The following is a 12,504-nucleotide window of genomic DNA, read 5'->3' on the forward strand; positions in this document are numbered from 1 at the left end:
CCCTTCCCCCCCTTACCACCCTCCTTGCCCCCTTCGCCCCCCCCTTACCCCCTTAACACCATCCTTACCCCCTTAACACCATCCTTACCCCCTTAACACCACCCTTCCCCCCTTAACACCACCCTTAATCCCTTAACACCACCCTTAATCCCTTAACACCACCCTTAATCCCTTAACACCACCCTTACCCCTTAACACCACCCTTACCCCTTAACACCACCCTTACCCCCTTAGCACCATCCTTACCCCCTTAACTCCATCCTTACCCCCTTAGCACCATCCTTACCCCCTTAGCACCATCCTTACCCCCTTAACACCTTCCTTACCCCCTTAACTCCATCCTTAACCCCTTAGCACCATCCTTACCCCCTTAACACACATCCTTACCCCTTAACACCACCCTTACCCCTTAGCACCATCCTTACCCCCTTAGCACCTTCCTTACCCCCTTAACTCCATCCTTACCCCCTTAGCACCACCCTTACCCCCTTAACACTCTCCTTACCCCCTTAGCACCATCCTTACCCCCTTAACACCTTCCTTCCCCCCTTAACACCACCCTTACCCCCTTAACAACACCATCCTTACCCCCTTAACACCATCCTTACCCAGCCTTCCGCAGCAGTAGAGGCTGCAGCACTCCAGACCTCTGCCTCCCACCTTGTGAAACCTCAAACGCAATCATGGCTTCTCATTGTGGGCTCCCTTCTGGTACCCAGCTTCTAGGTACTGTTTGTTTATCTTGCTCTATGCCAGTATGGGGGCTTTTTCCCTCGGCACTTTTCTCCTTGTTTGTGTTCTAAGTTAGGATCTCATACCCCAGTGATGTATCGATGAAGGCTATGTAGGTAAGGATGGCCTGCCTACACCAATAGGTAAAGATGACTCCGATCTGCCTCCCAGCCTCCGGGGTTATAGGCATGCACCACCTTGCCTGGTTTTGTGTGGTGCTGGAACTCTGGCCTTTCTGCCTGCTGGGCAAGCCCTCCACCCACTGAGCTACAGTATTAGCCCAACCCACTAGGTCTTCGTAGGAGCCTTTATACTCAAAAAATTTAAACAGAACTTAGCTATTAATAGTTACTGAATCGGGAATACAACTTGGGTTTATTTATTTACTTATTTTCAAGTACATTAACTCATTAAAAGAATTTTTAGGGACTGGAGAGATGGCTCAGTGGTTGAGAGTACTGACTGCTCTTCCAGAAGTCCTGAGTTCAAATCCCAGCAACCACATGCTGGCTCACAACCATCTATAATGAGATCTGATGCCCTTATTTTATTTATTATATATAAGTACACTGTAGCTGTCTTCAGACATGCCAGAAGAGGGCATCATATGGTTGTGAGCCACCATGTGGTTGCTGGGATTTGAACTCAGGACCTCTGGAAGAGCGGTCAGTGCTCTTAACCGCTGAGCCATCTCTCCAGCCCATAAATAAATCTTTTTTAAAAATGGTTTTTTAGACTGGATCTCACTGTGCAGCCCTGCCTTGAAACAGTAAGTTTCATAGTAATCAATCGGTTATTGATAAGAAGTAGATTCTATTAGACTAGAGGGTATCCACCCAGCTCTTGTGCTGTTTAAGACTTTTGTAAATATAAAGGCTCTGTGTGTCTTTTATTTGGGAACTAAAAGGTTAAAGGTGGGGTAGATACTCCAGGTCAGGATTAAAATTCTTTCAACAACACTGGCTGGCCTGAAATTGCCTATGTCGACCAGGCTTCTAACCCAGAGAATCTGTCTGCCCTCCTGTACACCACCATGCCCTGCTCTAAAAGATTTTCATTTTTAATTATACATTATTTATAATTTAATTATTTTTAAATACCTGTATAAGTGTGTGCCTTGTGTAGATATGTGCACACGTGAACGTAGGCAGGTCAGCGAGTCCAGGAGGAGGTACCAGATTCCCGGGAGCTGGAGTTAGTGATGGTTGTGAGCTCCCCTGTGTGGGTGCTGTGAACACACTGTATTCCTCTGAACCGCTGAGCCAGGACCCAGATTAAGTGTTACATCTTTGTTTCAAAACGCCAGTGGGAACTCCTGATGTATTAGCATAAACATTATGGAGAAAGAACTGTGTTTGAGACAGGCCCTGCTCTGAACTCCAGGATGACGTTGAGTTTCCGAGTATTGAGATTGTAGGAGTGCACTACCATGCCCAGTTTAGAACCTTTTGGTAGTAAATTCTGGTAGGAAGACATGCATTACCTGTTGAAAAATTAAAAATAAAACAAAACAACATACACGTTCATTTATTTGGTGTGTGTGTGCACACGTGTGCCATGGCACTCCTGTGGCATTCAAAGGGGAACTCTCAGGAGCTGTCTTAGTTAGTGCTTCTGTTGCTGTGTTGAAACACCGTGACAGGAAAGGGCTCGTGCGCTTTGTACAGCTTGAATCACAGTTTGTTGGGTGAAGTCAGGGAAGGAGCACACACACCGGCATACACAATGGGAGCAGGAGCTGATGCAGAAGGAGCTGATGCAGAAGGAGCTGATGCAGAAGGAAGCCGTGGATGAGTGCTGCTTCCTGGCTTGATCCTCGTGGCTTACTCAGCTGCTTTTCTGTAGAACCACATCAGTCACTAAGAAAGTGCACCACAGGCTTGCCTACAGAACTGTCTGGTGGGGCCATTTTCTCAGTTGAGGTTCCTTCTTCCCAAGTGACTCTAGGTGGTGTCAGGTTGACATAGGATTAGTCAGCACACCCAGAATCAACAGTTTTGTTTTTTGTTTGTTTTTTGACACAGATTTGGTGGCCAAAGTCAATTGGCCTTGGATTTGTGGCGTCATCTCGCCTCATCCTCCTGAGGGCTGAGATCGCCAGTGTGTAGCACCAGGCCAGCTCAGTTGTTCAATTTTAGAAAATATTTGCAAAATACTGAAGCCTGAGTAATCCCTGTTGGTTCTTTCAAGAAAAGTTGGTTTTCTGTGGAAAAGTGCATCTGGTTCATCTGGCAAGGCAAAATAACACAAATGCTTTCTCTATTAATAGCCACTGAGCTTCCTTCACAGACCGCGGGAGAGCTGTGGGAACTTCCTGATTCTTTACATAAAGTCCTCAAGACTCCCAGGTTGAAGTTTAATAACATCAATAATCGGTGTTGCTCACCAAGAGCATTCCTTAGAGAAATGGCCAACTATTTTTCCTGAGGGACTATGACTGGATAGATACATGGAGAATAATGGAGTTGGTATCCTTGTTCTATGCTGCTACCATCAGACTTGCTGCCACCATCAGACTTGCCCACTGTTACTTTTGTACCAGCAATATAAAAGCCAACACAATTTTTAAAAAAAAGACAAATGACATCATACTATATAAAGGTTGTCAGAATTTAAAGTGATATTCCTTATGAAAAACCTTGACAGTAGTTACATATGGCGGCTTGGTAACTGTATCACCAAAGTCTCTACCAGTATACCACAACCTTCTACAAAACCACAATCTTATACAGAAAACATTTCTGCAAGGCTGACTACTCAGCAGATTACCGCCTGTCCAACCATAGTCTAACATCCTCATTACCATGCAAATGCTAACCCCTGCCATCACCATCCTGACACTTCCTATGTAACCCAAGCTTATCTTGAACTCAGCCATCATCATCACCATCACCATCACCACCATCCAGACAGTCCCTATATATCCCAGGCTTACCTCGAACTCCTGCCTCAGCCTTAAGTGCTACAATTACGGCTATGCAGTATCTTTTCTTCATGAGTGAATATTGCCAAACTCTGGTTTCTCTCTTTCCTGTTTTCTCCCGGATTCATCCAATAGGGAGGCAAATACGTGCTTAGGCAAATGCACACATGGGTGCCTGAAGGATTGATTTGGGTGGCAGAAATAGCTTTCATTTGAGACTTCCTTCACAATCACCATCTTCCTTGTCCCACATTCGTCTGTGCGTGCCTGCACATGCGCCATTTAGTCCTTTGCTAACCTCTGTCCCTTGTGTATCAAATGACTCAGAAGGAGCTGTGGTTCAGTGCTGCCTCCCCCACCCACACTGCTTTTATCCACGTAGCCTCAGCAGGGCCGAAGTACGGAAGGCGGTGGCTCTGCCTGGTGTGCTCCAGGGGCGGTAGCTTTTTTTTTTTTTCTTTTTATTTGTTTTTTAACCACAGATAACTAAGAAGCAAAGATCTGTGTGGTGGGTGTATATCTGGTACATTTGGGGGCAGGTTACTTCTTACCTCATTCTTGATTGTTTGTTGTGGAAAGAAGTGCATTGTCATAGGCAAGAACTGTGACTCTGGGCTAGAGGTGGAGCTCAGCGGTAGAGCACTTACTTAGCCAGCATGCACCTTCCTCCTCCTTCAGTGTACGGAAGGTTCTTATGTATCTCAACTGGGTCTTAATTCATTATGTAGCCAAGCATGGCTTTGATCTTCAGATCTTTCTGTTTCTACTTCCCGAGTGCTGAGTGTCCAGCTTTAGTTCTTCTCCTTATTTTTTTTTTTTTTTTCTTTTTCTTCTTTTTCTTTTTTCTTTTTTTCGGGGCTGGGGACCAAACCCAGGACCTTGCGCTTCCTAGGCAAGCGCTCTACCACTGAGCCAAATCCCCAACCCCTTTAGTTCTTCTTTTAACCAAACCTTTTCTTAGCCATACTTTTTAAATTTGACTTCATATTTACTGGTTTTGCAAGTATCGACTGTAGTCTAAGCAATTTCTGCTGCCCGTGTCTCGGCAGTGAGGCAATGGTGTGGATGTTCCAGCCTTGCCCTCTGACGATAAATGTTACCACCCCATTTTTATCCTCAGACCTCCCATCTTTTTTGCCCAGAGGTTTTGTCTTCCTACACACCCATGCCAGAGGTCTAAGGTCATCTCTCTTCAAAGCCTGTGTGGCACATGCCTGTGTTCCCAGCATGGGTCAGTGGAGGTCAGAGGGCTAGGAGTTCAAGGCTAGTCTGCTCCCATGTGAGAGACGCTGTCTCTAAAATAAAATGTCATCCTCGTGGGGCTGTTGTCCTGTGGAATCTGTGTCTTAGATCTTGAATCTATTCCTTCTTTACATCCCTGTTCCTCCCACTCTGGGTCCCCTGTGACTGTTCACTGGTTTTCCGTTTCTAGTCTTAAAACCTTCCATTCTTTTTGAGTGTATGAATAAGCCTGCGTGTATGTCTGTATTATGGGCATACCTGGTGCCCACACAGGCCAGAGGAGACCAGGGAATTCCCTGGAACAGATGGTTGTGAGCCAACATATAGGTACTGGTAATCAAACCCAGATTCTTGTGCTCTTAACCCCTGAGCTCTCTCTCCAGCAGCAAGCTCTTGTTAAAATACACATCTCATCATAATCCTACACTCCATCTTTACTGATGAAATGGCAGTAGATTGGGGCTGGAGAGATGGCTCAGTGATTAAGAGCACTGACTGCTCTTCTAGAGGTCCTGAGTTCAAATCCCACAACCACATGGTGGCTCACAACCATCTGTAATGAAATCTGATGCCCTCTTCTGGTGTGTCTGAAGACAGTTACAGTATATGTATATATGATAAATTTAAAAAAAAGAAATGGCAGTAGATAAGTGTTTATTATGGTTCAAAGGCTCTGTATATAGTTGTGATGTGCTAATTGTTAAATTACCCCTATGAGATAAAAGCTGTCCCAACAGTAATTGATGCCCAAACATGTTGGGGGCTCGCCCAAAGCCACTCAGAAGGGATGAGTTTGGCACCCCAGCCAAGCACTGGGTACAAAGCCTGTTCGTTTCCTTTTTGCCACGATATAAATCAACTCTTAAGGAAATAATAGTTTTTTCTGATCCAATTACAAATAGCCGCGATAGGTCGGAAACTGGATTCAAAGGTTCTGCAAGAATTTACACTAGGGAAAGGTTACATGAACTTTTATAGTCACAAAAGAAAAAGTTATCAGTCAACATGCTTGCAAAATGCATAGATAGGGCCTCTTAGGTGGGCTACACCAAGCAAGGACATTACTTAGATGCTCTTTCTTCTCAGTTTTATGGTTAATGGAGGCTAAACGTGTCAAGCTCATTTCTAGAGTTTTATCTAGAGGTTATGAGGTCAGATACAAGGTAGATGACAATTGGAGCCGTCCAGATAGCCAGAGGTCTTTTGGGCTCATACTGGCAACAGTCTCTTCGCATTCAGAATACTCTGTTTAGCCAGGTGGGCTGTCGGCAGGACCTGCCTCATTACATTAGTGTGCTCTCAAAGGATGTCGGTGTAGCCAGGGTGGTGCTGTCGGGGCAGTGGTGCACAGCTGTAAATTAAGTCCAGACTGAAAAGCCAAACTGCGGGATGTTCATGATCTGATCCTAGTGTATGCTTGTTGGAATTCCCTTTTTTTTTTTTTCTTCTGTCTTTTCAGACTTAACCTTGTGAACCTCGATTTCTGCTATAAAAATGTGTGTGGTAGCCATAGCAGAAGCCTGGGTCTTCTAAATGGAGGCTCTGGTATGAGTTTTCACAAGGTGGAATTTCACAAAGTGAATTCCTGGTTGGAGACTTGGTTAAGACAGTCTCTTCCCAGAAGTTGGGGGTGGTTATAAATCTTGGAAATGGCGTTAGAGCTGGCCTTGGCGAAGTTGTCCAGTGTGGCAGAGTGGCTCCTGGCTGGTGTGTAGCAGTCATCCGTACTGGCTATCAAAGCTTCTTGGGCACAGAAATAGAGATCTATTGCCTCTGGGGACAGAGATGAAGCACGTTAGCACAGAGCCACTATCTATGGCTGTCACCTTGCACGTCACCTCTGCAGAGAGATGATGGAAAGCTCGGCCAAGATGATAGCCCCTGGGATGGCACAGGTTACTTCCTTGGAGGACCTAACACCAAGACCAATGTGACCATTGCAGCCCACATCTGCACCATCTTTAGAACAACATCCTTTAGGGATACCCTCAAGAAAACACCAGTGATCAGTCTTTGATAGGCAGAGGACAGGTAGAGCTCATCAAGCCCCTTGATCCTTGACCAGCCTGGTGATGGGGATCCTCTCGTCTTGTTTTACCTCCATGAGCTGGCACCATGGCCCCTAAGAGAGATAGCTGAGCCCTCCCGAGCCTGGGTCCCCAGTCCTCCTGTGTCACCTGCCATATTCCCGAGGAAGGAGCTGATGGCTGGTGGGGTGTTTTGGGTTTTGTTGTTGTTTGGTTGGCTGGTGGGTTTTTTGAGACAAGACCTCACAGAGCAGAAGCTGACACTGAACCTGCTGGGCAGCCAAGACTGGCCTTGAAATCTGCAGCCACCTCAGAAATGCCTGGATTACAGTTGTGTGCCCAGTGGTATCATGGGGTGTGCTTATGATCTGGCCTGTCATTAAAAGTGCTTGCAAAGGCCCTGAAGCAGAGTTTATAATTGCAGCATGTGGGAGGCACAGGCAGGAGGGTCATAAAAGATTCTAGCCTGTTTGGGGCTACATGAGACCCAGTTTGATCTCAAACTCATTTTAGTCTCCCTCCTGCCTCAGCCTTCTAGGATTACACATCTGGCTTCTTTTTGTCTTGTTGGGTCTTTCTGATAGTTTGAGGCACCACCCCTTTGCAGAAGGGATTAGCACTCAGAATGAACTGCTTAAGTAACATTCTTGATAAATCATTGGGGTTTAGATGTGTTCTGGGGAACCAGTCTACCACCCACCCACTTGACTGCCAGTCAAGAATTTAAATTCTTTAAACATTCTTACATCTATCTAGTCTATCATCGATTACATAATCAGCTCCTCTATGAGAGGCCTGGAGCTGGGGATGGAGTGTAGGCTCAGTATGCAGGAGGCAGGACCAAAACAAAGCTAAATCCCCAAGATTCAAGTTCCTCTGTAGGACTCTCCTCGTTCCTTTGAAGTCAAATTAGTCAGCAAAGCCAGGAACCAAATGAACACGGGACAACCAGAGCTGGGATCCACACTATGTACCTGAGATCCCAAGGCAGCATCAGACTGTGCACACAGAAAGTTCTGGAAATGCTGTTAGGAAGGCCATCCTCTGTCACCCTAGGCCCTATCTCGAGGGTAGGATCATTTGCCCTCTACAGAATGGAGAGAAGCAAAATCTACTGCAAAGGGATCTTGACCTGAACACGGGGAGATGTTTGTGAAATACATTTTTACAGATATCTTAATGTGAGGAAGAATTGCGAGCATAGTCAGGATGAAAAATGTATACGGTGTAATGGGCTCAGGAATCAAAAGGTACAAAGGCTCCCACCCCAACTTCTGTCAGGTGGGTGCCGGCTTGCTCTCCCTGTGGTGTCTGTTCTGTATAAGCTGGCCCGGTATCCTGTCACCACAGTCCGACTGACCGCGAGCATTTTTCCATTACCCGTGGATGGTCAGTGCTGTGGGTATTTCTGCCTCTCTGGTGTCTTTCTGGACTGATGATAATTTCTCAATTTCAATCACTCATCCTGTTCTAAGGAATCCCACATTTCTGGTAGCCTATAGCACTCTCGCCTTGTTTACAGTGCAGGCACAGTGCACACCTACATAACCTTTTTGTTGTTGTTAACAAGGGTTAACAACCCTTGCTGTCCATGCTGGTCGTTATCTGGTGGGTTTAAGCAACTCCGCATCGGCCTTGTGAGTAGCTTGAAATTACAGGTTCATGTCATCGCTTCCTGCTCATGTTCTTTCCTTTGGCGATGTCAACGGATCGTGTGAAGGAAGTTAGAGGGTACAGAGGAAAGCCACTTGTACTCACCCCAGCCTTCCCCTTCCCCAGCCTCCTCTGTCTTCCATAAAAGTTCTCTTCATCGAGAGTTCAAACATTCGTTTTATCCAAACTAAAATTGCAGAAGTTTCTCTGTACACGTTGCCTCTCCCTAACTGTCTGATTTGCATGTATTTATTCTTCCAGGTTGGCGACAGAGATGATTCCAATCTTTATATAAATGTGAAGCTGAAGGCTGCTCAAGAGGTAAAGGCAAGAACAGCAATGCTGGTATCCTTCCCCACTTCCACCCCTAGTCCTGTCGGTAACCCCTTGCCCTGTGTGGCCCTCCCACAAAACTAACTGCTGCCAATACCCTGATTTAACTATTGGGCAAGGCAGTCAGGTGACCTAGCCTGCTGGTTTCCCCCTGTATGCTTCTCATTGATGGTTTTCTTCCCTGAGAAAGCCACGCGAGTGGCTGAGGAATGGCGTTGAGTATGATGGTGACAGACAGGCCGATTCTTCTCCACACACAGGGTGAAATGACACCCAATACTCCATTGTCTCAGTCACAGTCCTTCAGAGGGGCAGGCTGTCTTAGTTAGGGTTTTACTGCTGTGAACAGACACCATGACCAAGACAACTCTTATAAGGACATTTAATTGGGGCTGGCTTGCAGGTTCAGCGGTTCAGTCCATTATCGTCAAGGTGGGAACATGGCAGCATCTAGGCAGGCATGGTACAGGATGAGGAGCTGAAGGCCGCTAGCAGAATACTGACTTTCAGGCAGCTAGGACAGGGTCTTAAAGCCCACGCCCACAGTGACACACCTACTCCAACAAGTCACACCTCCAAGTAGTGTCATTCCCTGGGCTGAGCATATATTAAACCATCACACAGGCCTAGGTCTCAGGCTCTCATACCATTTCCCTGTTTCTTGTGTTCATTTCTGCAGATCGGGATCAAAGCCACTCACATTAAATTACCAAGAACTACCACAGAGTCGGAGGTGAGTGAATGGATGCTCATGGCGAGGGGCCTCCCTGTCTGCTTGCTTTGGTGGGACATTAGGGGCTGAGATAGGGTCTGCAGACAGAATATATTTCTTTACAGTCCTCACTTCCCCCTTTCAATGTCTGTTGAGAGGCAAATCAACTGTGGCCCTACTTTTAGGTGTTAAAATACGTCATCTCCCTGAATGAGGATGCCACTGTGCACGGATTCATAGTACAGCTGCCTTTAGACTCAGAGAATTCCATTAACACAGAGGCAGTCATCAATGCCATTGCCCCCGAGAAGGATGTGGACGGGTAAGTGCTATCCATGGGTTTTATTTAGCACACGCTTCTGTTCTGGAAGCACCACATTTGTTTCTAGAAGACAGGGGCTCCGAGCGTTCCTTCCTCCTTATTTGACTGTTTTAGGTTGACAAGCATCAATGCTGGGAAGCTTGCCAGAGGTGATCTAAACGACTGCTTCATTCCGTGCACACCCAAAGGATGCTTGGAGCTCATCAAAGAGACAGGTAAGAATGAGGGAAACCAGCAGGAGAACTGCGAGGACTTGCCTCTGCCTTCCAAACATTGGGGTTGCGGGCGTTTTTACAAGTACACTGGCTCTGAGCCTGTCTCCTCAGCTGTTAAACCACAGCATGCATACTCCACAGGACTGAGGAGAAAACGGGGCATTTTCCTGAGCATCTTTGTGAATCAGGTCCATTTGACTATGACCCACTTCCTCTGTATTACTGAATATCTAGAAGGCTCTTTTTTAGGAAGCTGTGGCTTCCTGTTGCTTCAAGAGAACTTGCCTCAAAAAAACAAGTATTCAAGGCTGGAGAGATGGCTCAGTGATTAAGAGCACTGACTGCTCTTCTAGAGGTCCTGAGTTCAATCCCCAGCAACTGCATGGTGGCTCACAACCATCTGTAATGGGATCTGATGACCTCTTCTGGTGTGTCTGAAGACAGTGACAGGGTACTCATGTATAATAAATAAATAGATCTTTAAAAAACCCAAGGATTCAGCCCCCTGCACTGAAAGCAAGAATAAGCAAACAAACAAAGACCAGAGAGAGTATTGCCAAGAGATAAAAGAACCGAGATTTGAACCCAGGGTTATGTGCATTCAAAGCAGTTTATTTCGTGTGTGTGTGTGTGTGTGTGTGTGTGTGTGTGTGTGTGTGTGTGTGTGTGTGTGTGTGGGGGAGAGTGGGGGGGGTGAGGGTGGGTTGGGAATCCTAAATGGCGGTAAGAACTCCGACAGTATAAAGTGAGCAAAGATGTGGGCTCCTGTCCCTGGAAGCAGCCCCAAGTCAACTGTGGTTCCAACACTAGACAGATGGCTGGAATGGATCTCCTGAACATTCACCCCACGTTACTTCATTGCCTAGCTAGTACCTTCATATTTTAGTTTCCTTATGCATGCTTTTAGCGGAGTTTATTTTTTCCACAGAAATGAGTCCTGTTAGAAAGAAGTAGGTCAGAAGTTTCAAGTGAGGCATTTGGCCAGCATTAGTAACGAAAGTTGTCTGTGGTTGGCCAGCAAAGGGTCAAGCCGGAAGCCTTGGTCCAGCTGTGAAAGCTCAGAGCTACAATTTATATTCTTCAGTATGTTTAGCCAATGTTTATTACAGCTTTATAGAAAAGAATCCCCTGAGCTACTAACACCTGTGGCTTCCCGGTGTCTCACAAACCACTGTTGCCCTAAGGTAGCTCAAATCTTTGCTGAGTCCTAATTCATATAGTAGTGTCATTGATTGATTGCTTGATTTGCAGTGCAGAGAGTGAAAGCCAGGGGCTCCAGCATGTTAGACAGTAGTTCAATAGTTGACCCATTCATTCAACCCAGCATCATACTTGTTAATTGGTTCCAACTACGAGGACTTCAATTCTTGTATAGTCATGATGTTAGCATTCTCTAAGTGCTGGTCTGATGAAGTTTCAAGAAGTATGGTTTAAATATCGAGCGAGGGTTTCTAACTTTTCAGCCTTGCGGGGGGTGGGGGGGTAGAGTGGCCAGGCAGAGTATTTCAGAGGACTCTGCTTCCTTCTATGTGGAAACTCTGCTTCCTTCTATGCGGGAAGCGCACTTCAGGCCCCTCCCTCACGATAACCCCATGTCGCTCCCTCCCTGCTCTCGTCTCATGCAGTCACAGACTGCATCTCACAGGCCAGGGGATGAGGGAGAGCTCGGGTCACCTCTGTGGGATGCAGGTTTCAGTTCTAAAAAGCACATCAAGGCCTGCCTACGCTCTAGAGAGAATATTCAGGGCCAATCCAGGCAACCTAGTGTCTCAAAGAAGCACAAGCCTTGGGGTAGTTCAGTGGAAGAGCGCTGTCCTGTCCTGTGTGAGGCCTTGAGTTTGGTCTCCTGCACTCAGCACTGGGGTGAGGTGGGGGATGTTGTCACAGTGCCAGGAGTACAGCTGCTGAGTCAGCGAAAGGTTCTCCATCCTCTTGCCGTCTGCTCTCACTCCCCCAGATATAACCTGTGGTTCAGGTCCTAAGCCAGACAGAACTTTGGATGAGAAACTGTGTGAATAAACTCACTGAATTTGGAAAGTCTTACTGATACTAATCTAATTTCCTCCTTTGCTCTGACCCTGTTCTGCACGCTGTAGTTTTCACGACTATTTTGCCCGTGTGGTTTAATCTGATAGCTACTTCCATATGGCTGTTAGCTGTGTGTTGAGGTTTCTTTTTTGAGTGTAGGATTTCTTCCCACTCTCTTATGACTCAATGAACAGATCTTGGCCTAAGCAGATCTCCAAACCCTACTGCAGGAAGGATGGCGCCCAAGTCCCAGTCTGAAGCTGGTGCTGACACTGTGGTTGTCGAAGGAGCCTTCTTAGGAAGGTTTCAGCTTGGCG

General features: G+C 46.4%; 1 protein-coding gene across 1 annotated transcript in view; it reads left to right on the forward strand.

The window, feature by feature from the left end:
• The window catches only part of Mthfd1 (methylenetetrahydrofolate dehydrogenase, cyclohydrolase and formyltetrahydrofolate synthetase 1), a 66,614-nt gene that overhangs the window by 14,937 nt on the left and 39,173 nt on the right, over window positions 1–12,504 (forward strand). Inside the window, exons 3-6 of the mRNA XM_032907964.1 lie at window positions 8,839–8,898; window positions 9,590–9,643; window positions 9,808–9,944; window positions 10,059–10,159. Coding sequence (XP_032763855.1) covers window positions 8,839–8,898; window positions 9,590–9,643; window positions 9,808–9,944; window positions 10,059–10,159 — 352 coding nt within the window. The remainder of the gene's footprint in view (window positions 1–8,838; window positions 8,899–9,589; window positions 9,644–9,807; window positions 9,945–10,058; window positions 10,160–12,504) is intronic.

The sequence above is a fragment of the Rattus rattus genome, chromosome 7 (genome assembly GCF_011064425.1).
Source record: "Rattus rattus isolate New Zealand chromosome 7, Rrattus_CSIRO_v1, whole genome shotgun sequence".
NCBI lineage: Eukaryota > Metazoa > Chordata > Mammalia > Rodentia > Muridae > Rattus > Rattus rattus.